Genomic DNA, 27408 nt, shown 5'->3' on the forward strand with positions numbered 1-27408 from the left:
TTGGGTCATGACATCAGCATATTTGGCGTGCAGTTTCCCATCTCTCACCAATCTCCTCTTCAGAGACTGTAGCCTTTGCTCTGCTAAGTGACGGTTATTAGGAAGGCAGGACTTTCTCTCCCTGAAAGGTATGGACAGCTGGTAGTGCCCATCTACCTCCTGTATGGCTGTATGGAGTCTCTCCATACTTGTAATGCTCTCTTGTCCTCCACCGACATGCCCTTCGAGTTACCAGCCAGATGCTCCGTGCCTTCCATCTTCCAAAACTTGGTTACCTGTTCATCCAATCCCATATCTTGAGCAATGGTTGATTGCTTGGATGACGCTGCTGATTTACTGGCCCATTCAGAGTCCATCCCAACACTGTGCGTACAGCATACACTTCCCTTGGTGGACCGAATCTAACTTCTAATGGCTGTAAGACCTCTGGAGTATCCTGTCCTATTAGGAGATCAACCTCATGACTTGTAGGGGGAAATTCCAAGTCCTTAAGATGTTCCCAATTCTGCACATCTGTGGTGGTAGCAACATTGTTGCTGCTAATGTTGATCCCCATCTTTGTATATAATCATGGCAGCTCTAATTCTTCTATATCCTAAAGAGGGTTCCACCATCAAGCAGCTCTTGATGATGATCTTGACCTGATCTGTACAACACTGGAGCAGCTTCATGAGCTTTGTCCCTTCCTGAAGTAAGGACCCTCCAATCAAGTTGTCAAAAGATGTTACAAACTCATGGTAGTGAAGAGGGTTGCCATCAAACTTCATAACCTCTGCACTCGACAAACTTATGGCCTCTAACAGACGCTGCTGTTGAACTTCAATTTCCAACTGATGGTTCATGTGGAGACTGGTATTGGAAAGAGACTTTGTCTGAGCCGAATCCTCATGAAACAGGTAAGGGATTGTTGAATCCAGATCCTTCTGCTCATGGATCGTAGGTGGGTTCACACGCTGCTGTGTGTGAGATAACATCTGATCTTCATTTCCAGCAGGTTTGGATGCATTCAGATCTGACTGGATGGGAGAAGGAATGTTGTCCTTCAGTTCTTGACCTATAGAGGGGGTCTCTTCTTGAACTTGAGCTTTATGCTGGCTGACGCTAGTAATAACACTTCCTTTGTTATGACGACTTACATGCGAAGAACTCTCTTCTTCATAAAGACTGCTGTAAACATACTCTTCAGCCTTGGCGATATCCAGCTTGGTCTGTAGCTCCATCCGGATTTTCTTCTGTTTCAGCTTGAGCATCTCGATATCCAACTCTTGCTGTTGATGTAAACCTTCAGCCTCCGCCGTCAATGCTGCACTTCTTGCCATGGCCTTGGCACGTAAACGAGAGCTGGAACTAGAAGATGCACTGCCCACAGACTTAACGATGCTTCCACACTGACTGACTGAGTCTTCTGGATTGACATCGGGGAAAGTCTTGGGCTTTACAACACTCATCTTGAAAGGGCGACGCTTTCAATCCAAAAAAAACCTTGTTGTTGAACTGTTGCGGCTCGATCACTCTGACTCTTTACTAAAGTCCCACCGTTGACGTATAAAAGACTCAGTGACACCCTTGTGCTGATACCAAAGGATGCATGCGGTTCAACCTTTAATGGAATAAACAGAACACAGTCATGAGCATTGCGTGATATAAATGCCAATGAACATAGATAAGCTGATCAATTAATATTACATCCTTGCATCTATATAATAAATACATTCACTGTCCTTCATGAAATATACATGAGCCTATACATATTCATGAGCTTGACCCTGCATTGACCCCTATAACCTGACCTACTTTCTGTCATAGTATACCCCAAATCTGTCTACCAGGCTGATTGCCATTATAAGACACCAAATTAGCTAGATTATAATCACACAGAGTTTTCCTCTAATTCTTATTAAACGTGTTATAATACCAGGTCAGTCATCATATTTAACTTAACACTGTTTACTTTCACTAAGCAGCACCCTCGCATGTCCATATCATGCGCTACACAACATACACTGGCACAACGTGGGCTTCGTGCATTAACACTTTCTAACTCAGATTTAGCCCATTCATATTCCTCCATTTTTATATCTTACAGTTTCAAACAAGAAAGAAAACATTTAATTTCAATAGTCTTCAGTCGACTTCTACTTACAACATTGGGCTTGTGTGTAAACTGACAAATAACGGTGAACTTCAGTACCAAACAACACGACTTGACACACGTGTTTCAGCTCCTGAACCAAAACAACTTCGCCCTCAACGGCCCAGAAATACGAATAAACTCTCACTTCTGACGTCACAATGCCCAGTGATATAAACAATACAAAAAATCTCTAAACTAGATATAACGAGCAAAACCAGCGTCAGGGTAACAGCTGAGGGTCTGATCGATGGTATCTTGAAGGTGATGAATTAAGCTGTCAGCAACCGGGCTATTAGGTACATGTAGATAATAGACTACAGCAATTACTTTTTGCGAGATTGATCGCGAAAGCCGTACAGGTCGGATCTTCACCCATAGGACTTCCAGTTCATCTGGCACATCAACCTCAAGTCGTTCCGGTTTAAAGTCATTTTTTGCATAGATTGCAACCCCTCCTCGATCCCTGTCTGTCTGTGTGGTCGTGATTTTGTGAAGAGCATGTAGTTGGGGAGAGATATAAGGTCTGGCGGTATGTCTGTGCGAAACCAAGTTTCTGAGATTGCCGCCACTCCTACACCCTCCTGGGTCGCAACCACATGTAATTCATCGATCTTGTTGTTCAGCGATCTGGCATTGCACAGGTAAAACTTAGGCAGAGTTGGTTTCCTGCATTATGCATGGTGTTGTATGTCACTTTTCTTTTCAATCTCTACTTTATCAAGATTTTCGGGTGATGAACATCTTTGTTTCCCCGAAAAAACGTGTTGACTATGTACGATTTGAATCCGTTGCCGTATATGTGTTCCACCCCTTCGACCTCGTTTCTGTCTCACGATGCCACATTCGCGTGTCATTTGGTACGTATGGAGGAGAAGGCTTCTTTGTTTGTTCTCCCAACGAAGAGTTTTTCTCTAGAATACGAACAGCGTTCTCTATTCAAATACACAGCTCTATTGAAATTGAGATTGAAGATGCATCTATCTGTGTGACTTGACCACTGAGCAGGAACGGTGGTCAGCTGGAGTCTCAGCTCTGCGGGCAGCTGACCGTAGGGCGACGGTAGGATTGCGATAGTCAAAATAGTTGAGCACGTCAGTAGATACATATTCTAAAGTCAAGATTATTGCACATCTTAGCTAACAAGTCACAAAATGTCACACTCACTTAAGTGCTAAATGTACGTTTACCTTATGTAGATGTGTCAAAAAGAGAGAAACACAACAATAAAGTGAAAATTTACAGTGTAATCTTGAGCTTCAATATTAACATGGCAGCAGCCTGTTCAGCGCCAACAGCCCATCTTCCGAGAGGATTGCTTCTTGGGTGTGTTCGATAACCTTATGTAAGTAGTTGGGCCAGTTTACATAATCAAAGTGCTGTAGGAGTCCCCTTCCCATCTCCACAGCTCTCTCCTTGCAGAAGCACAACACCTCGTCCTTGTCGGGTTTTTGCTGTCGGTAGATCTTTCTCAATGCTGAAAACTCTGCAAAAGTGAATGAACCAGTGCCTAATTTCTCTCCTCGTTCCTGATCAGTTCCAAGAAAATATGCTCATTGTTTTCTGCACGCGTCCATCAATTGCTTGCTTGGTTCAGATGTCAGTAGTGGTTTTGCCTTCACGCCACGAGCTTACGTTGTCAATTCACTGGGAGGTGAGTTTGTCAGGATTGAACTTGATATATTTAGACATTAGTTTGATTTCTGGGAGTGTTCTGTCAATTTGGAATGATCCAAGCTCTGAGGTTTTTGTAGCGTGGCAGAGAGTGTAAATTGATTGATTGATTGAAGGATTTTATTGATAATTATCCATTCCATCATTGATTGATTGAAGGATTTTATTGATAATTATCCATTCTCGCAGTCCAAAGACTGAATTGCAATGGTTACAAAAGTTTACAATGTATATACATGAAAAAAGCAATTATACAATAATATATTAAAACAGTCTAGGCGATCAACATTGAAATTCAAATAAAAATGATCAAATGACAAATATAATGGCAACTATCATTAATTTCAATTAATAAGCATAAAAATCTTAACTGAAACATTCTAAAAATATACTATTGAAATTAATCATTAAAACCATTACTATTACGAATATGGCATGCCGAAGGGTTGATTTTTTGTCATTGGTAAAACATATTGGAAATATTGGAATTGGATTTCATGATGGATTAAGAAATAAAGTGAATTACATTGCAAATTCGCGAAGAATATTGATATTTGTTGATAATAAAAAAAAAAAAATTAAAATAAGCATATTGCACTGGCTAAATACTCGGTGATCAGTGATTTATTAATATTCAAGTATTACTCGTTCTTTAAAATTCAATGGCATTAATATAAATTTTAAATCACAATTTAATATGAAATAATTGAAAATTGATTTAAAAATTCAATGATTAAATACCTATTGCACAATTACTGGCAAATACTCCCCACAAGGAGTGCATTACATTTTATATTACAGCAGAGTGAATATCAGACATGCAAAATTATTGGCATCAGAAAAAATGTTCGTTCAGAGTTCTTACCAAGTAAGGAAGAGTGCTATTTCTCAGTCTTTCTGTTCGGCATTTAAAGTCTCTCAATCTATCACTGTGTTTCAATCGTCGATTCGTGCTCTACATCTCTGGAAGCCAGTCGCGAAAGTGCTTGTAGAGCGATTCTGCGAAACCTTAGGCAAAAATGTTCCCTTCTGTCAGAGAGGGATTGTAGACCTGAAATCTGGAGGGCATATGTTCATAGCAGTGGTATCGATCATGAAAAATGATACGGAGGGCTTGAGAACACAGTACTCAAGCACATGTCGAATGTAGCACGTGTAAATTTTGAGGAGATCTTCCACAGGGGCGCGATAGCGCTTTAGGGCCCGAATGATGTAGAATTTTCGCGATGCCCTTCCTGTGATATCACTAACGTGGCTGTCCCAACGTAGATTATGCTGCAGTATGACACCCAGAAGCTTGAGCTCTTTCACTTCCTGCAGAGTTTCATCATCTAGCTCAAGATGCAAAGGTGGAAGTTCGGTCCGTGAGAAGGACACTCTCATCGTTTTGCACTTTGACGAGTTGATGCGAAGACCGTTACCCAAACACCATTTATGAAACAGCGTTAAGGTGGAGGGCATCATGTTGCATGACCCTCGTCTGCGGCTTTCTGCGAAGGTTATGTCATCAACGTATTTCCATCTGGATATACCTGCTGCATCTGTCAATGCGTCATTAATCAACGCTAGGAATATTGCTGGCCCAAGGCAAATGAAGTTGGACCCACTGCCCTGTAGCCAGCCCCCCCCCCCCCCCCCCCCCCCCCCCGATGATCGCACAAGCTTCTCGTCTACCATATTATTATATATGGTGAATCGGTGTTGTCTTGTGGTCTCACTGGCATGAATTTTCATGGTCATGTTCTTGAAGAACTGGCCAAGATTGATGTCAGCATGGGTCGCGTCCATCGATTGCTTGCTTGGTTCAGATGTCAGAAGTAGTTTTGCCTTCACACCACGAGCTTCCATGGTCATGTTTTATGTTTATTTATTTATTTATTTATTTATTTATTTTGTTTTATTTACCCAGGGTAAGTAAGTATCAGTGAGTAAAACACTGTTATACTCGGGGGCCCTGCAATAGTACAACACAAATTACAAACATGTAAATGAATACAAAACAACAAATATTACAAAGACATCAGACCTGCACGAAATATTAAACTTTAAGAAAAAAAAAATTAAACAATATGGCTCCCACAATGCCTCCGCTTGCCGGAACCAACTGGACAGCAAGGTCCGAGGTACTACCTCCAAACACTACTCTCCCTCGCCACCCCATATTGAATTTTTATTTTTTTGTTTTGTTTGTTGATGTGTTTGTGCACTGCATTTCTTGTCCGGTGTGAATGTATACTTTCTAAACATACAAAAAGTTCAATGAGGTAAACTGGTGCTTCCCCGCAGAGTACACTGTGCACTGTTTTGCATTTATGAAATTGCCACCTTTCTTCAATTGAAACCCATTTTAATTTGTTATATGCCTGTTCAATGGGAGTAGAATAAATTACTTTTAAGATCAACCGGGCCATTTTCTTGTGTTGTCTTATTAAACCGTCTTTCAAATATTGTGTACATGTGGACCATGAATTGCTACAGTAGTCAAAGTAAGGTAATATAAGTGAGTTAGCTAAGACTTTAGAGCTGTCAACCGTGAGGTATTTTCGGAGTCTACCAAAGAGTGCAAATCGGGAACCAATCTTTTACATTGTTTCTTCAATATGTTTTTGCAAGTTAATGTCTCATCCATCCAAACTCCAAGATATTTATAGGTGTTTACTCTTTCCAGCTCATGGTTGTCAACAGCCAGATTTATATCACCACAATTTGTAAGTTTCCTATGGGAGCCAAAAACTATATATTGAGTTTTTGATAAATTCAACCTGAGATGATTTTGTGTCAGCCATTTATTGACTATCTCAAGCTCCTTATTCAGTACAGATTCAATGTCTTTAATATCTTTCCCATGTTCTGGAAGAACTGGCCAAGATTGATGTCAGCATGGGTCGCGTCCATCAATTGCTTGCTTGGTTCAGATGTCAGTAGTGGTTTTGCCTTCACGCCACGAGCTTACGTTGTCAATTCACTGGGAGGTGAGTTTGTCAGGATTGAACTTGATATATTTAGACATTAGTTTGGTTTCTGGGAGTGTTCTGTCAATTTGGAATGATCCAAGCTCTGAGGTTTTTGTAGCATGGCAGAGAGTGCAAATGAAGTTGGACCCACTGCCCTGTAGCCCCCCCCCCCCCCCCTCCGATGATCGCACAAGCTTCTCGTCTACCATATTGTTATATATGGAGAATCGATGTTGTCTTGTGGTCTCACTGGCATGAATTTTCATGGTCATGTTCTTGAGGATTAGCCGTTCCCTCTCCATCCTGTGCAAGGGTGTGGCTGAAGTTGACACAGAATTTTTATCGCCAATCGCCTCCAACAACGGCCGATTAACCATTACCGAGTTGGGCATGTGCTCCTCGAAGACCACATCCCTTGTTCCATCCTTACGCTTGACGCCAATACAGTTCGGAAGAGCCAATTCCCGAAAGGTCCTTGGCTCGTTGATGGGTATTGGCTGGCATGAGCCACCCGAACCATCTTTGTAGGCTGGCTACATGGATTTTACAGGGGTGTGATGGAGATAGGTGGATTGCTTTTCATCCATCAGACCAGGTGGTTTGAGGTTTGTCTCACCCCTGTTTTTGAGAATCCTATAATTTTCCTTGTATTGGCCTTTTAACTGCATCGTCCTCACTGGAATGGCCAGGCACTCATCGATGGACATTCCGGCTTCTACCTGGCCGTTGTGTCCATAGATCCAGTACCTAGATAAGAAAAAAAGAAGATAAAACAATAATAAATACATGTATAAAGTACATATATATTTGGGGGATTTATCTCAGCTCCATGACTTCAATCACATTCCAATTACATTGTAATATTGTTGTGAATGATTTGGGAAATTTTCATTTACAATAAACAGTTTATTTAGTTTTGACTGGAGGTGTGCCAAAGAGAGTGGTCTAATTCTTTTTAAGTTGTGAATCTGAAAGGAAGTTGTGGGTCTGATGTAGAGCACTGATTCTCAGTATTACTATTTAGAGAAAAAAAAAAATTTATCTCAGGGAAACATGAATTTGAATATTTGTATATACCAGCGCAAGAGACAAGTGATTTAGTGTGAAAAATCTAACTAATAGTGATATTTTTGTAATCTATCTATAGAAAATACTATGTAGAAAAAACATATTTGTACCTACGACTGACATGAGAGACCAATATTTTTTCACCAGGTCAAACTTTTTTTTCTTGTGGTCAGACATTGTATACATTACTCCCAGTTGACAGTAATTTAATTAACAGGAGTTTAGGAGGCAACTCGCCCTTGAATTGGTCTATATTTTCTTGTTTTTTTAATTTTTTAAAACCAATATTGACTCAGAAAAGAAATCACTTAACTGATTTTGCACTAGCTTCTTGATACGCTTTGCTGGGCGTGGTAGTAGAAAGGTGAAGATGGCTTGGTGCCAATCTGGACCGCTATGTCTCGCTCTCCTGATTGCTTTCGTGATAGCTGGTTAAACCACTCGACCTCCGCTTGGGGGTAGTAAGGAGTGACGCGTCGGTGGTCAACTCCGATTGATTGCAGATTCCTCGACGTCAAAGAAGTTGTCAAGTAGTTACGTGATCATGGGTGTCACGTGTGATAGCTCGCTTGAATTAGCTCATTAATCTAGAATAGGCTACTTATTAACAACCCTGAATAATACTACCAAAGGATTCCAGAAATATTGGTTAACATTCCATTTAATGTAACTCAAATCAAGGAGGATATTACAAATCTCTTTGCTCAAATAGAACACATCATATCATTGTCATTTACAAAATAATAAGTAACTGTAAATAGGATACAGGCATATATGAAGTTTAAACAAATGTTTGTCTTCTCAGAGTTTATTCATGGATCAAAACTATAGTCCCGTAAATTCAAAGTTTATACTTTGATGAAGGTATACGACGATTGCAACGACGAATGAACGTGTGTTGATCAGTGGCGACGGCGAGTGATTGGTAATAAAACAACTTCATAACTATCCTCTTTAAATGACCATAACTATATATGACTGTTTAAGCATATAAAAATGACATAGGTTCACAATGAAGTATAAAAATGTACTTTACTTACAATTCGGCATTGAGAAGAGGGGAAACAGTCTCGGCATGCACTGGGTTGGCACCACACCACGCCCGGTTCCTTTCCTTGGAAACACCCCCCAAAATTGTAACAGACCTCTCTCCAGGATCAAATATGATAGTGAGCTGTCTGCTTGTGCATTTTGACTAGCACACCCTAATGAAAATGTGTTATACAAAGAGTCTGTCGAGTTGTGGCACCAACTTTTTACAAGATGTCACAATTCCTTGGGCGTCGAAACTCCTTATGATAGTCAAAGAGTGACAACACATCAGTATTTTAGGAGTTGCTTTTTTTTTGCTCGATTTAGATGCGTCGTCCTCTCCGTTGCTGTTTCCATTCTATAGAATGCCCTCAAATGTCTGTCGAGATGTGGCACCAACTTTTTACAAGATGTCATAATTCCTTGGGCGTCGAAACTCCTTATGAAAGTCAAAGAGTGACAACACATCAGTATTTTAGGAGTTGCTTTTTCTTTGCTCGATTTAGATGCGTCCTCCTCTCCATTGCTGTTTCCATTCTATAGAATGCCCTCAAATGTCTGTCGAGATGTGGCTCCAACTTTTTCCAAGATGTCATAATTCCTCGGGCGTCGAAACTCCTTATAAAAGTCAAAGAGTGACAACACATCAGTATGTTCAGAGTTGCTTTTTCTTTGCTCGATTTAGATGTGTCCTCCTCTCCATTGCTGTTTCCATTCTATAGAATGCCCTCAAATGTCCGTCGAGATGTGGCACCAACTTTTTAGAGATGTCACAATTCCTCGGGCATTGAAACTCCTTATGAAAGTCAAAGAGTGACAACACATCAGTATGTTCAGAGTTGCTTTTTTTTTGCTCGATTTGGTTTGAATAAATGAGAAAACAGTTACAAAATATGGTCTCTTAATGGCAAAAGCAGTAATTCTGACTTTTTTTCTTTCTATGAATGATCAACAGTTCAATGTGGTTAGCATTAAACTTGGTACATTGGGTATGGAAAAGAGGGATAAATTATGCAATATTATTTTATGGTGGTATGTAACGACAGGTAGCAAATATTATGATGTATGCAATAACAATGGTACGTTTATAAAAATTATGAAGGAGAATTAATAAATGTATTTATTTTTATAATTCAAATAAAAAGCAGTGACTGCCCTTTTTTTTTGTTACCGAAGGATGTGACGCATCTACGCATTTTAATTAATACGTTGGGCACGAGATAAAGAGAGATCGAGTGAGAGAGAGAGAGAATAGCATTGCTGTAAAGACCAGGGCATCGTTTCATAACACCTTCATAAGTAAGAGTTCAACGACATGCCAATGAAGCATGTCTTAAATGTAAATACACTCATTTTAATGGGTTGTTGGCGAACTTGTACTTCTGACGGTTTTGTGATACGCTGCCTATTTTACTTGTCTATTCAAGTTTATGCGTGCTCCATACAACTACAAGATCATTCAAAAAGGGTGTTCGAAGCTAGATTATGTTAGTGGCCCACAACAATGGTATGAAATTCCCAACAATTTTCTACAAACACTAGAGAGAGGGAGGGGGAAAGAGAGAGAGAGGGAAGGGGAGGTGAGAGGGAGAGGGAGGGATGGGAGAGGGAGAGAGAGAGAGAGCATTTCCTGTAAAGACAGTGAAGTTGTGATTAATGTTTATGTGTTCTCCATGAAACTACTTTCAAAATACATGTTGGGAGATCATTCAAAAAGGTTGTTTGAAGCCAGATTATGTTACTGGCAACTATGGTATGAAATTCCCAATAATTTTCTACAAGCACTATTCATTGCTATGTCAGGCAAACATCTGTAAAGTTTTATGTAGCTGACCTGCCAACAACAAATGTATGCAATCTGCATTCTATTAAAATACAGCGACTCAAAACAAACAGAGTTATATATGTTCCTAACTATGAAATTGGGGGGGGGGGGGAATTGTACTCGAGTATGTAGTCATTACAAAAAATGGCTTATTTGTTGTTCTTTTTTTGGCAAGGCAAAAAAATATTTAAGTAAAAGAAAATTCTTGAAAGGGGATGAACAATTATAGCTAAAAAGACTAGTCTATAAATGCATTCAAATTCCTACAGAAGTGATTAACAGTTCCATTTAAACTCCAGTTCTATATAAAACTGTTTTTGAGATGGTTTAGTTCTAAAGTCAGAATCTATTGTTTTAGCTGTTGCTGTGTCTGTCATTAAAAATACCGGTAATACAAAGTTTTGGTATGGGGTCATGAATTTGGTTATGTTGTATAGCTCCCTCTCAAGGTCAAGATATTAATTTAGCTTTAAACCATGTTTCTCGACTAAAATCGACCAATTTGCTATTCCCTTTTGGAAACTATATACCATAAATTGTATGGCCGTAGGCGCTATTTGAAATTTATCAGCACCGTTAAATTTGTATATTTAATTTTTCTTGAAAGCAGAAGTGTCTTAGGAGGTAAATTTTCAAAATTTCCCAAAACTTTGTATTACCTTTAAACTTGATAGAAATGTCCGCATATAAATGTAATACATTTATGCACTAGTCTGTTTAGAAGCTTACGAAAATAAATAATTGAACAAAATGAAATCAGTTTAAACTTTAATTCAAATAAAGTTCATTTATTTCATGTGAAAACTCCATATTTACAGAAGAACCAATAACATCCAAATCTTTGGAAATTATTCAAAATGTCCTTTTTAAAGTACGAACCTTGGCATGCATAAAACAATACACATTAAACATGGATGCATATAAACTGTTGTGAGCCAAGCCCCCAAAACACAATATTCTTTTACAAGTCATGATGAAACAAAATATTATCTGATTGAATACTAGGTGCAATTAAAACAAGACAGGATTACATCCATGTATATTTATTTTACGGTCAAGCTTAATATCTTTAATAAGCTTTTTCAAAATTGAAAATAACAACAAACTTCATCAAATCATAAAAAAGCCAGTTCTCAACCAAGTTCAAATAAAATTACCATTTGATAAATGCTCAGAGTACCGTTATAATAAGATCACCTTCATAAGAAACCTATGAGATCTATTTTTATAGTTATTTTGAACTTTTTTCATTCACACTTCACTATAATCTTTTGAATTGACTACCTACCATGATGAAGCAATTTCTATTAAGTGTGAAGTTTATTTGACTTTTATAGACAAAGAAAAAATGTATTTTTTACATCACATACATAACTTGATATGAATTTTGATGTAAGCTTTTCTCATTTGCACTCTTTAAATCAGATCCAGAAAGGAGCATATTATCAAGAGATTGTGTTGACTTGCACTTGCACTATTAAATTCAAATAAAAAAATTATGCATACTGTATTTGGGGTGTGTTTCACAGCTCTGATAAATGGCACAAATATGATAGGTGCACGCCTAACCAAGACAGAGTTAAGCATACAAAAAAAAATTGTGTAATTGTAACAAAACTTATATTCCTCATTTGATTGAAGATTTTTGCAAAACATCTGTCAGCCATAGTGTCTTTATTAGCAAAAACAGTATAAAATCACTTTATTTTGCGTAAAATATCAAAACCTAAATACTTTCTCATGATGGTGCACTATAAAGCCTGAAAGTTTCACAACATGAAACCTTCCAATTATTGTAAATGACAGCAATTTACAGCAAAATTTCAGTTTTCATGTCCATAGTTTGCATTTTTAAACTTGTACCAATATAATAACCATTATCAGAGTGGTATTCTAGGAAAAAAACACTTTCCTTGTAAAATTGCAAACATATTGTACACGCTAAATATATGAAGCATATTTGTTATATATGGCACAAACATGGAAATAACTGACAGCAATATCATTACAACAAACATTGAAACTATATCAAGATATAACTCGCCATACAGAAATGGAAGGCTTGTAAAAATACTGAGCAGGTTAATGATTAATTCTTCTTCTCTGCCAAACTTGGTCAAATCTAGCGAAATATTACTTTTTCAGCTACAGAAATCCTAGCACCCTCTTGTTAAAGTGTCCCACCTCTTTATAAAAGCTGTCACTTTAAATGTTTCCCCAAAGCGCTGTAGTACCTGTCTATAAAGACCCCCTATCTGTAGTAGCCACTTGTAATGGTACTGCTTTGCATGGGTGGTCTTTATAGACAGGTGTGATCCACATAACGAAAGGTGATTTCTGTCGGAACATATTTCTAAAACTATTTCTAACCATTCATTTTGTAGGGAAAATGGAAGATACTTGAGCTAAGATCAGCTAACATACCATTAAAAAAATACATCATATAACACATACCCTGTTTTCTTTAGGAGTAATTATAACATAAAAAGCCCTATGTGTGATATACCTGCTTTAGTTTGGCAAAACATATCAAATAAAGTATGTAAAAGCTGCATAATTGATAATAAAATGGCTAAACTCAAGTGAATACAAGATTGTTCTTCATTATCATATACTATATCATTTAAAATGGCCATATTAGATTAAATATGTATGGCTCAGTCACAAAAAATATCAACCTCTCTGATGCTTTGAAAAGGCTTAAAAAGGTATACTGTTTTGATGAGAGTAAATCGCTAGAAGTATCAGCAAATTATATTACACCTGTATACACTGATGTAGAGTAAGGTACAATATGCTTATTAAGAAAAAAATTAAAATGACTGAATCTGCCTTTTTTCTTGAAATTAAACTTTAAAAAAGAAAAGAAATTCCTGAGATAAAACTTTGAGTTGACTGTTCATCATTAAAGAAATTTGATATATTATGGAAAATAATTCTCCTTCCTTCCTTCACAAATGCAGAAAATAAATAAAAAATAAAATTGGAGTTTGCTCAAACACGAGGGGAAAACAAAGTAAAACTCAACGATGTAAACTATAGAGGCAAAACACAATATCAAAATGAAAAATGGGAGAAAAAAAAAGGAAACACATTTTGTTTTGGGCCTTGTATTTGTATAAAGATACGGTGCATTTAAGTCACTGTTCACCCTCTACAAGTAGATGAAACACAACCTTTCATGCAAAACAAAAAGAAGAAATGAGGCAATGCCTTTAAGCTAGTGACGTTTACACTATTTGTCGTGAATTTCACAAGCCAGTGTATCAACACACTTCAAGCTATAAGAAGCAATCAGTGATTGATCTGCACTTTACTAGTACACGAATTTCTCACTCGTGAGAAATAAAACACAAAATTAGTCAACTCTTCCAACATCGGGTGAAAACTCTGTACAGTTCCGTTCACACATATGGTTACTTTCCTCAAAAGTCTTTGGCATTCTCATGTGCTCTCACCCTGGAAGCATGATGCATTATGCCTGAGGATTAAACTTGTAGGTAATTGACTGGGAAACGAAGGAGCCCAGGTCTTTTTCATCGCCTGATACCTCAGGTTCGACAGCCGGCCATTAATAGCTTGCCCAATATCGCAGTGCCTAACTCGAGGAAACTTGCAGTAAACCGCATCTGAGAGAAAGAGAGAGAAAGAGGAGGAAGACAGTTGCGACAGGTGGGAGGAAAGAAGAAATGCAACATGGTAATGGTACTGTTGCATTTGATGGCTCGCCTAAACGTTCATCATCTCGCAAAAACTGATTAATTCAAAAAGTAGGAACACAACACCTCTCCTTACACTGTCCTCTAATGCTGAACAAGTGGGTACATTCACACTGATAATTAATTCATCGTTTCCTCAGCGTGCCTGTTTCAGCCTCTTAAGTCGGTTTTCTCGCTTTTGCTCGCGGTATCGGATGCTGGAGAGACGTCCGTTGATGGCCTGGCCGATGTCACAGTACGAGATGTCGGGGAATTTGGTGATGACCGCTTCTGTGGATAGAAGAAGAAAGGAAGAGGGGGAAATAGGATGGAGAAATTGGAGTTAGTGGGATATTGAGAAAGAGGATCCGTATGGATGAAAGGGGTTAGGATTGAATGTACAGGTGGAAGTGATGTGCATAGAGCAATAAGATGGTGCAATGATGATGGTGAAATTGGGTTGAAAATGTAAGATGGTATTTTATGATGATCGAGAAAGCGTTAACAACAAGAAAATGAAAATGCAGAAATATATACATGAAAGGGAGTAAAAAGAAAGGAGGAAAATATGTCATGCAAAGAAAATTTCCATGCAAGATAGATGACAGGCATGCATCAGGTTAAATAATGATGGAAAATTAATAAGAAGAGGATGGAAGAGATGGAAGGAAAGATGGCTTCGAGAAAATTTGTTTAGATTTGTTATCAAGCAGTACACCATATGATGAGGGCAGGCAGGCACCAGCAGGCAGCAAGTGTTAAGGTAGGTAACATGGAAATATCATTCCCATGCATTGATTGAATTAAGATAGCAATGGACAGATGAAGAATGGTAGAAAGAGCAGCACAATATATGTTCGTTAGAGAAAAATAGGTAGGGGTATAAAGCATTAATAGTAAAGAGACAAAAAATAACAAGATAACAAGGAAAGAGTGAGAGAGAGAGAGAGAGAGAGAGAGAGAGAGAAAGAGAACAAAGAGCACAAGAAAAAAGACAAGATTAGCAAGAGAAAGAGGAGAGAAGAGATAGAGAGAAGAGATAGAGAGGGAGAAGGAAGACAAAGAGAAAGATAGAGAGAGAGAGAGAGAGAAAATTGAAAAAGAAGGAAAGGTGAAAGGGTAGATACGGACACCAAGGAAAAATGCATAAAATAACCAGAGGCCCAGAAGTATTTTGGGAAGAAAGCAACAAAAGGAAGAGCAGATTGGTGAGAAAGAAACAGTAAGATAGAAAGAGAAAGAAAATGTGCTTGCATAGAGTAAGGGATGGAAGTAAGAAATATCGGATTGTGAGGTGAGAGAGTGGGAGAGGAGATTGGGAAGAAGAAATATTGCTATTAATATGAAACAAGATAAATGCTTTTCAAAAGTTTGTTCTAATGATAACTTCCGTCATATACATTTCTAACTTATTTTTTATCAAATATGCAAATAAAAGACTGATTATTCTGTAGCCTGTCATTAAAAATCTGATTACTCTAGTATAGCGTTACTGAAGTTATTTCATGTTTAATTATGTCACAAGCCATATGCCTAAATATATTTCTCATAACCATATAACCTCAAGACCATATTTCATAGGGATATTGGTCCATATTCTACTTATTCAGTTAAACCCGGCCCTGTTTAACAAATGGAAAACTTAAAGCCCCACTGCACTACTTATAGCTACTTAACTTGCGCCCTCTATATAGCAAACAATTATTAAGCGGTGACCGTTGGTCTCCCATAGTCCTCTTTTTCTTATTTTAATTGAGAGCAGATTTGATGAGATAACCACTTGTCAGTGACCATGCAGGGAGGTCTAATCCCTCATGGCCAAACTAGTGCAGATAAGACCTCAAACTAGATGCCTTTGTCAAACCTACTTTATACAAAGTCTAAAAACAGCATCAGTTTCAAATTTAAGTAGAATAGGGGCCATTTCCATCACCTTCATAGCAAACAAACAAGTTGATACAGTCAAACCTGCTTTTATAGTGACCACCTGTCTACAAAGACTACCCATCTGCAAAGACCACATTTTTGGTTTCCCTTGAAATAGGTTTCTCATTGAAACAAATAAGGAACCTGTCTATAAAGACCACCTGTCTACAAAGACCACCTGTCTACAAAGACCACTTTCTGTGTTTCCTGTGGGCGGTCACTATAGACAGGTTTGACTGTAGTAATAATCTCCCATTCTCCCTTACACACTTTTTACAAAACATCAACATATGAACAGGTTGATAACTCACTGTAAATGGCATCAACCCTCTTGGGATCTAAGGGATTCTTGGGTTCTGCCGCAGAGTCCCTGGTGCTCTTACCCCCTCGCAGGTTACTATTTAGAAGCGTTTCCATGGAGAAGACGAACGGGAGGAGACGACGAGCGAAGGCGGTGGGTTGGTCCAGCTCGTTCAGGCTATCCCAAGCCTCACGATCGACGAAAACACCACTACCAGGGTGGATCTCGACCTGGTGTACAGATGAATAGCACAGATCACAACTATGAATACTACAGAGTACTCGGTTTGAAGCCGCAATTGAAATACATGTAATTATTACAGTTTACAAAGCACATGCCATTTATTAAACTGTTTTGAATAGTAGTATACCTTAGTTTGGGATAATAATTAAGTCAAACAGTTTACTACTAAGCAATTCCACATACCCCTGCCAACAGATGGGAATACATGCCAGGCTAGCAGATCTACATTTCTAGAAATGTTTTGTAAAGTTTTGCTATTCTAATTTTACTACAACTCCACATCTGAATCAATTTTGTGAACAGCGATAGATAATACATTCTCTATATTTGATTTCTATCATTATTCATTACAAACCTAAAAAGAAAAAAGAAAACTAAAAAAAAATGTATTTGCACCTTTCTGTCAGCCACACAATGGATAACACCACATTTATGTTGCACAATCTGTAATATTTAGCTAATTTTGATGAGTTTTCATCTGTTCTAGGCTTGTTCCAAATTAGCATGCAAAGGCTGACCAAGTCATACATTACACATCACTGATTATGTCATTATTCCTGTTTGATAAGAAAAATATGCCAAATAGCTGAATCTTTTAATAACTACATGTATGATATTGTTCTAATCAAATACCTGGTCAGAGTTTTGAGTTGTTTGTTTTTTGGTGGGAGAAGAAGAGACTATCCTCTCATTTTTGACCAATTTTGTTGGTGACAGGATGACTTTTGGCTTGCCCGAGACCTTCTCGAAATTCACCTTCTGTCTAAACTGTTTATGAATTAAAAACCAAGATATAATTCACTCAGGATGTCTAAATTGCTAATTTACTCAATTTTAAGCTATAGAAATGACACTATATACCTAACTGTTTTACTTTAAAAGCATCCTGAAAAATCTATTCTGTTCTGTTTGGGAATAAACCTCCAAGCTTTACATTAATTGACCTCGTCAGATTGCCAATTTATTGAGATTTCAAAAAATTAATATTGATTATCGGATTTGCAACAACATCCTCCGCTTCATATTCTGTCTAACATGTATTTGAATAAATCAGCAAATAATTAATTTGAATATTACAATCAAATGATTCATCACACATATTCAAGAAAGAAACTGTCAAATTTAACCAAATGTACCAAAAAAAATCTTGGGCTATCGACCTATGATCAAATTGAGGCAACACGTTCAATTCTTTTCTTCTTTTTTTCAATTTTGAATGAAAGTGCACTAAATGATCAATAAATCAAATCCACAATGTGATCTATGAAGTACTCTCAATGTCTTACATTATGTTTAGTGCACAAGAGTTATTCCATAAAAGCAGCAATAATGATGTTAACTTTCCAATCATGTCAAGTTTTTGTTTCATCAAGACAAGATAAACCAACTTTGAATTAAATAGTTTAACTACCCATGTCTTATTTTATGTTTAATAAATTATAATGAACAAGATTTAATCCATAAAAGCAGCAATGATGATGTTAACTTCCCAATCATGTCAAGTTTCCTTTGGATTTCAAAGCCTTCCATCAAGACAAGATAAACCAACCTTTAAAGCCCCACTGCATTACTTGTAGCTACTTCCGCCCTCTATATAGCAAACAATGCCAAAGCGGTACCCGTTGGTCCCCCATGATCCCTTTTTCTTATGTTAATTGAGAGCTGATTTGATGAGATATAACCACCTGTCAGTGACCATGCAGGGAAGTCTAATCCCTCCTGGCCAAACTTGTGCAGATAGGCTTTAAAATAAAGAGTTTAACTACCCATTCAGTAAATACAGTAAGTGTTTTCTTTTAATTTATACACATCTCTACGCGTCTATCCCATTACATTGTAGCATAGCATCCAGACAGAAGAGAGCAGTTCACCGTTTCTAGGAGCAATCACAAAAACATTTACAACCCCTAGCAACCCCGACTTACAATTTCAGCCTCTTTCTTCAAAACTCCCGTCTTCTTGATCTCAACTGGCCGTCTCCGTCCTTTCCCAACGGCACCCTTGGCAACGGGGCGAGACAAGGTCTTCCTCTGGTCCGTCTTCCTATCCTCGTCGTCCATGGAATACCTCACGTTGTTATGGGTGCCGAGAGCTTTCAGAGCTATGGCGTGTACCTTCGGAAGTTCTGAGAAATAGGTGCAAGATTGGAAAGTTATGCTAACTTCATTCTCTCTTTTTTTACAAGTTTATCTCAAAGGAATCATCAAAAGTAGCATTAAAAGTACCAGTAGGCAAAAAATATTGCTTGTAAAAATCATCTCTCATGAAGGAAATATCATCCAAGTTGTACAATTATCACAAACATTGAAACTTGAAGACTTACTCAAAAGTGTATTTTTAATTCAAAACAGCCCAATAGATGATATGGAAAGAACAATAATATACATGGTAGAAGTCCTCTGGAATTACTCCTGAAACTGTAACGGTACATGTATTTATGATTTAAAATATTACATTTCAATTGGTAAAGATTAAATTCTTATAGTCTTACAAACAAATAAAAATTAATTTAAAAAAAAAACTACTGTATGTTTAATATTTTCTTGAAACTGTTGAGGGTTTTTTTCTATTAAAATTATTTTTAAAACAAATTAAAATCACATTCTAACTACATTGTAAAATAACAAATACTTTCCATAACTAATGACTATAAACATGTAATTACAAACATCAAGTATAATGTATTCACCTTTGCAGACTTGATGTCTAAGGAGCATGATCTCATCTCTCAGCCCTCTGACCTCTAACCTTAGCTTCTCAAGCTCAGAGAGTTCATACTCCGGTGGGTACTCCTCTCCTTCGCTTCTCTCTTCTTCCTCCTCCTCTTCCTCCTCATCACCATTCTCCATCTCATCACCATGGGGACAACCATCTGTTCCCATCCCATCTGTAGAATCTATATGGATGAATACCGGTAGTTAAAATGCAGGTTTGATTTACATGTAGATGTATTATACAAATGATGCATGCACATTTATGATACGATCTATCCGCACTCGAGTTGAGGCTGTGTGTATCTATCGCATGAAGCCGTTAGGCTGAGTGTGAAAGATACACACAGCATCAACGAGGGCGGATAGATCATATAATAAACGAATGAAAACATGCATCATTTGTTTTATACAATGAAACTGTTCCGTGAGAGTAAAAAATTTCAAGTTTAATAAGGCTTAATTTAGTGCGCACACATAAATATAGTAAGCGCAGTTAGTGTATAGATACACTAACATTCATCAATATACAGTGTATCAATAAAGAAATGAATTAGAGGTGTGTGGTCGAGTGGATATGTCACTGAACTGTGGATCATAAGGTCTGCGGTTCGAGTCCCGCCATGGCACTAATGTCCTTTGGCAAGACATTAATCTACATTTGCCACTCTCCACCCAGGTGTTAAATAGGTACCTGACCGGAATCAATTCGTTGAAATGCTAGAGCGTTGAATGGCAGCCATGCCAAAGTAAATAAGAGTGCCAGGAGTGTCAAGTCTGACAGATATGAGCGCTATACAAGAACCTATTACCATTATCATTATTATCAACAAATGAACAAATAGTTTGGTTGATAACAAATCAATGTCTTACCTTCTATTTCCCTGTCTGAGGAGGTATCATGGAAAGCCTCTAGGTCCCGCTCCTCTTGGTCCACCTCCGGTTCCTGTTCCTTATCAGTCTGGGTCTGGTCCTCATTAGGAGCCCTCTTCTGTCCAGCTTTTCTTTGGGAAGGAGACGACGACGACACGTCAGACTCCTCAGCTTTCTTGGCTCCTCTCATACGCTTCTTTTGAAGAGAATGCATCAAGATATTTTAGAGGGCTATTAAAAGTCCAGATAATATCTTAGTTGCTAATAAATTGAAACCAACATTTTACAGTTTATCTGACAATTTGACAGACTTTGGACATACCTGAGCTAAATATCAAGAGATACATAACTTCTTTGTAATTTTCATTTCATTCTGTCAATATATTTGTCACATTATATCCCTTTTCTCAATTATTAAGACAGACTTACTTTTTACAAATGAGAAAACTAAAAAAAATCTCAATATGGTTCTTCCCTAATACTGTAGCATGACCACAGCCATGACAGGGGAGTGGCATTTTTGGAAAATACACAGCTATATGTACTTTCTTTACGGCATCACTAATAAGATCATAGCTATAAATTTGTGGTTTTTACTAGATTCCTTCTCCTTTGCCTGAATTTTTTTCTTTCATTTTCCCTTGTCTGCTCTTCAGTCTCTTCTATAATTTCTTTCCACTAAATTTGATTTTCTATTAAAGCCCCACTGCACTACTTATAGCTACTTGCGCCCACTATATAGCAAACAATGACTAATCAGTGACCATTGGTCCCCCATGATCCCCTTTTTCTAATGTTAATCGAGAGCTTATTTGATGAGATAACCACCTGTCAGTGACCATACAGGGAGGTATAAATCCTCCTGGCCAAACTAGTGCAGTGGGGCTTTAAGGCGTAATTTGCATTATATGATATTTTTTTTAAATTATGATTAGTTTACCTTCTCATTCCCACTGGAGCCACCGACATCAGTGTCCGTTTCATCGTCGCTCTCGTACAAGCGTTTCTTAGGGATCCTTCTGCGCTTGCCAGAGACCACCAGCTCGCTCGGATTCTTCTTGGACGTCATGTCGTGAAGCGCTTTCTTCAACTCGGATTCTTTGTCTGTAACAGAAGCATGAAAATGAGAGTGGGAAAAAAAATTATATACTCTACATACATTAAAACCTCTGTAAAAAGACCACTCAATTAGGGGAGGCAAGAAGTTCATGACGTGCAGGTGGTCTTTATATACAGGTTCCTTTAGGACAGGTTTCTTTAGGACAGGTTCCTTCAGGACAGGTTTCTTTAGGACAGGTTTCAATGAGAAACCATATTCAGGGGAAACTGAAAGTGGGTTCTCGCACAGGTTTCATAGTATCTGCATGGCTCATATAGTTTCGTACTAAAAACAACAATCACAAACAATAACGTTAATAATAAATTCACATTTCCTTGTTGTACACATTTGTATCCATTCACTTCCACGGTGTGTATACTTTTCTCTGGCATGTGTCCCAACAAGTAGCTCTGAAAGCCACATTTAAAGTTATTACTGGTATCTTTCTGTTGGCGATTACTGTATGACAATTCTCATTGCATATTGTAATAGTCATATACGTACACGTAATATATGCATTCACTGAAGTAATACAGACACATGAAAATTAACCTTTGTTGAATATTTTTTAATGTAAGCTTCAATATGTCATATTCTCAAGAAACATAAATTGGGAGAACTTAAATAGTCCCAAACTTTAAAAAATTACAAAACTTGGTAAGGGTATGAATAATTTAGTTGTAAACTGTAGGTACAAGTATGTATAGAGACATGTAATCTACAATCGGAATATAATATATACATGTACAGTATAGAGGAAGGGAGTAAGAGATGTAAAATGTTGGTACTGCATACAGAAAGAAGAAACGAGATACAGAGTCTGGACTGTTGTATAAACACAAGAGAAAATGAGAGAGGGAGAGGGGGAAAAAAAAAAGAAAGAAAGAAAGAAAGAAAGAAAGAAAGAAAGAAAGAAAGAAAAAGAAAGCAAAAGGGAGAGAGATTGATTGGAAAGAAATGTTTTGTATGAGGGCAGGCTCCCAGGCTCAAGGAAAAAAAAAGGAAGAAATAATTAGCTATCGTGCAGGTACAATGTATGCATACATGTATGGTACATGTACATGTTGCATGTATAGCGTTGTGAACATTTCCAGGAAATAGAAATCATTTCAGGAAGACAAAAAGAAGGACTTGGGAGAGAGAGAGAAATAGAAAGCATTCAAGAAGACAAAGAGAGGGAATATAGAGAGAGGGGAAAAGCGGGAGAGAGAAAGGGGAGATTGAAGAAGAGTCGTATGAAAGAATGAATACATATTAGAGCAATAAATGACACATACTGGTAGTCATATACACTACATGTACATGAACATGCATGTTGTACATCACTGCCAAAAAATCAGGCATAAAAAAAATTCAGCAAAATTGAAGATATGGTGAATAATAATGAGAAAATTAGAAAGCCATATATTACAGCTGCTTACTACATTATTAAACATAAAACACATGAGCAACCAACATATTATACAAATTACATTAATGTAAGCCATTCACTTACAATGCCATACGTGTAATTAGTTGAGTCTCCATAGACTGATGTAATATGTAGGTGCATGCTCTTCGGAGATCAAACTACATATACTGGTATATCTTTCAAAACAAAGGGCCTAATGAGCTACAAATGTAAAACACATCTAAACATATGTGTTTAATTATTTCCTTTGTGCACATTTTACCACTGAGGGAGAATAATATATCTCGTAATCGCTGTATATGAAACAAATCATATTTATTACCTCTCTTTATCGTCATTGTCAAGTCCATTGCTAATTCCATTGTGTGATATGTTCCTCAACATCACAACTAGCACTAGAAACATGGAGCGCCTAGCCGACTACACGATGCACAGCACAGTATATGCACGTATGTGAAAATCTATCATATCAAAATATGCATACAAATTCATGATGCATCGTACTTCAAGTAAACAGATACTGCACTGTGTCGAGGAGAAAGTATTGCTTCTTCAGACAGCAGCTAAGAAGAATCGTGTGTGCGCACTCCTAGCTCACAAATATATAATGTAGATACATAATCTCCAGCTAGCTAGAAGAAGAGAATATATTCCAGCACACAGACATACACTCACTGCACTATAATTCTTACCCTGCCTGAATATTTAACTGCAAGAGGCAGATATATATAACAGCTCTCTTTTGTCTTGAGCTATTCCAAGACTTCAGGCTGCCCAGCAAAACATGGAAAGTAGTTTGTAAGTTACAATTTTCTCTTCTATTATGCAAATTCAGTCCCAGATGACAGAAAGTTCCCAGGTGTATATAAATGTGTGACATGCATACTTTGCAACACACATGCCTGACTTGGAAATGAACATGTGTACACAATAGAGGATGTACTTGCGTGTAGGGTAATATACAACACACACTGGGGCATTTGTGTGTATTATAACATACATTGTAGGTCATGGTGATATATACTAGCTGCAAGGCATGGGTGGGATATGAGTCAATTTATCCCTTAGAATATCATTAAGTGCTAATTGAACATGCATATAATCTTAGGAAGAATTACAACAAGTCATGATATGAATATATAAGACGCAATGTCATGAAATACATTCTTGTGAGCATACTTGTACTGTATAGGCCTAAACCTAAGCCTATTGGGACTACATGTATACCAGTAAGAAGTAAATATTGACACAAATTATGCAGAACCATAACAAATTACATAGGGAATCATGTTGGGAGTACTGGTAAAATTACATATACTGCGATGTTCATGCAGTGTACATTTTCAACATACATTATTCACAAATATTTATTGATCATTCAATATTCTGAACAGGGCAATTAATGCCATTAAAATATGAATATCATTCATTTTTCAAATCTACAGGTATACATGATGAAAAATAATGCAAATTAATTTTCCCTCTTTCGTACTGTCTACAAACGTCAACCTCTGTGCTCATTTTCATGTATGCAGCTTAATTCAATTAACATAATGGAAGAGGACAGTTTGCTCGACATGTACATCGACTGCTCATAAAAATTGCATCAAATATTCAAATTGGCAATGTCAATGACCAACTTGTACCCCTCCCATTAATTAAAACATCTACATGTAGATCTACAGTACACCCAGTATATTTATAATTTACACAATAAATATAGACGTGGCTGGTACATGTGTAAGTATGTTTGAACCTGCATTTACGATATACAATGCAACCTCTAAAAACAAGGATGGTGTATAAGTTATTAGACAACACATAAACATGTTTCCAATATCTATTGGATAAACCATGAAATTCATCCCCTAAAATCATATTTTCTGTCTTTATTTGAATATTATACTACATGTACATGTTCACAAACTAATAGACATTTAGGAACCCAAAATTAATATACTGTAATATCAAGTTGACAGAAAGAAAGCCACTTTCAACAATTGAAAATACAGTACTAATCACAGCCCGATTCCCCCCCCCCCCACACACACACACACACACACACACACACACACACCCACAAATGGAGTACACTGTACATGTAAACTTTACATGCAGACCTGCACAAACAAGATTACCTAATTGTCTTTGTGAGAAAAAATAAAATTGGTGCAATTTATATCATTTGTTTTAATGTAAAAGTAACAAATCAGTTCAAAAGTAATTCAAAGGTAAACTGATTTTATCTACTAAAATAATTGCTTGGCTTACATTTGTACCTTCTTCTTCTTGTCAAGTACGTACATGTATAATACTAATAATTAATAATAATTGATTCTTATTGAGCGCTGTTACAGACAAACTGACTAACAGAAAAGAAACATACAAATCATAACAATCAAATAAGGAACAGCTAGTAAGTCAGATATTATGAACGAGATGAAATTTAGATACCGGTACTCAAAACATACAGGTACATGTACTGTATACATGTACATTATGGATTCAAGATGGAAAGAGTTGGGTTTTAAGTTTCTTTTTTAAAAGTGTCTTCTGTACTACAAACTGATGTTACGCTAACCCTATGGATTAATTTAATTATTTCACTTAACTTCCTTAATACATACATGTACTACATGTAGACTATGAAGTATGAACAACGTGGGTCTACGAGTATGATATAAAATATGAATTTGTACTTATACTACACAGCATTGTAAATATCAAACATGTTCGCCTACATTTGGATCTATACATGTAACTAAAGAAATCACAATTCATGCAATTGTGTAGACCTCTACTATATGATTTATAATGGAAAAAAGCACTTTCCATGAATGAAGATATTTCAAATTAAAGGACACAGAACAGAAGTGTGAGGCCATAGTTCGGCCCCCAAAATTGCTAGAACTAGACCCTATATGTACATGTATATTCCACTACAATATAGATCTAGAAGAGCAGATCTGGATCCATAATTAGAACTTTAAATTTCTTAATTTCAATGCAAAGGCTGTAAATAGGTTTGAAGTATCACCCTCACTGCATTTATATAGATCTACATGTACACAGTGACTGTTAAAACAGAAATATACAACAGACAATATTACAAAGTCTAGGCACTCAAGATCTAGTCTTGGCCTAAAACTACTCTCTACATTTACAATGTAAGAGCCTAGACTGCAATAATAATCTAGCTACAAATATTGAGACTTGGAGAGTCTAGGTAAAGTTGGACTCTAAAAATTGATCTTCTATAATCTATTCTGATATTCTTTTATTCAGCCTGGCTCAGCATTGAGCCCAACTATTTCAGTCTAAATTTGTGGTATGAATGATCTGCAGATTATTGATCAATCATAAATGTGCTGTCAAATCATTAATAATCCAATTGCAAATTGCATCTAACAAAATTTTAAGAAAGAATCCACATAAATTACAGAGAGTGATAAATAAATGAGGGGCAAACAAGAATGCTGATTATATTTTCGTTAGTCTATGTGAAAAAACTAAAACAAAGCCAAGTAACTTCCTCCAATTAGTTCTATTTTTGTTTGTAAACATTATCCCCAAGATCATGAAGATGAAGATTTGTGGTTGTGGCGCGCTTGAGTAGGCCGTATACACAGTAGACACGTGTGCGCTATGTACAGTGTACTATTATACTGAAGCTCTGGAACAACGTGCGGCATATGTTTCTTTTTAAATTCCAACACTAAAACAGCCATTATATGTTCAATTCACATTCCTGAGCTATGCAATCACACATGTACATTCTAATATATACATAATTAGCTCCAATATTCTTCAAATACACAGTTTTTCACAAACAAACAAGAAAAGACGATTTGTATAAGTATATCTCACCGCTGGTCTGTAGAATTTTAGCTTCGCCCATAGGCCATCCACCGGTCGGAGGCTTTTTCTTCCCCTGTCCCTCTCGCCACTCAATCAAATACATTTCCGGTGTATAACCCAAGATCCACTCGCTATCTACGACGCTATAAGAACCAGCATCAGCTTCATTTGTCCACTCAACTAAGGCATATTTCTTCATCTTTCTAACTCTTAGCTCTAATTGACATGAAAAATACTATAAAGACAATTTCAAACTTTAAGAAAAAGTCGTGGTATTGGTGGTATATTTGTATACACCTTCCGTGTATTATACGTACGTTTGTACGTGCGATAACAATGCGAACTAAAATGTAGTTCGTAAAAAAGTTTCCAACTAGGATCGAGTCAGTATTTTATTTTTAAATGTTTAATCATCAACGACTAATCGGCTATGTATAATTCCTAGTCAAATTCCTTATTATCACCAATAACTACTGTATTTTAAATCCCCTCTATTCCAAAGAAACTATTTCACTCTGAAACGCCCCTGGACTGGAATTCACATTCATCCGCGCGGGGTAATATATTTCTTGCGATATAGTGAAGTGAGAGAAACATATTGGAC

The 27408-nt window shown here is 37.1% G+C and overlaps 1 protein-coding gene across 7 annotated transcripts; it reads right to left on the minus strand.

Annotated features, from left to right (window-relative positions):
- Positions 1-11440: 11440 nt before the first annotated feature.
- On the minus strand, positions 11441-27139 carry LOC100888770 (BEN domain-containing protein 5). 7 transcript variants are annotated; one of them, XR_004065171.1, is made up of 9 exons: positions 26814-27138; positions 21377-21540; positions 20437-20632; positions 19542-19748; positions 18778-18977; positions 17486-17620; positions 16620-16839; positions 14480-14673; positions 14208-14313 (listed from the first exon to the last, which is right to left on the minus strand). XR_004065171.1 is itself a non-coding variant. In XM_011678076.2 (8 exons), exons 1-8 carry the CDS (start codon positions 27001-27003, stop codon positions 14129-14131), a joined length of 1494 nt encoding a protein of 497 aa, XP_011676378.2. In that variant the 5' UTR covers positions 27004-27139; the 3' UTR covers positions 11441-14128. The 7 variants fall into 7 exon arrangements, 6 of the variants coding, with proteins under 6 accessions (XP_011676378.2, XP_011676377.2, XP_011676381.2 ...); XM_011678076.2 differs by lacking the exon at positions 14480-14673 and having other exon boundaries at positions 11441-14313; positions 20437-20629; positions 26814-27139; XM_011678075.2 differs by lacking the exon at positions 14480-14673 and having other exon boundaries at positions 11441-14313.
- Positions 27140-27408: the final 269 nt, after the last annotated feature.

This window comes from Strongylocentrotus purpuratus, unplaced genomic scaffold (genome assembly GCF_000002235.5).
Source record: "Strongylocentrotus purpuratus isolate Spur 01 unplaced genomic scaffold, Spur_5.0 spur5_scaffold_2, whole genome shotgun sequence".
Taxonomy (NCBI): Eukaryota; Metazoa; Echinodermata; class Echinoidea; order Camarodonta; family Strongylocentrotidae; genus Strongylocentrotus; species Strongylocentrotus purpuratus.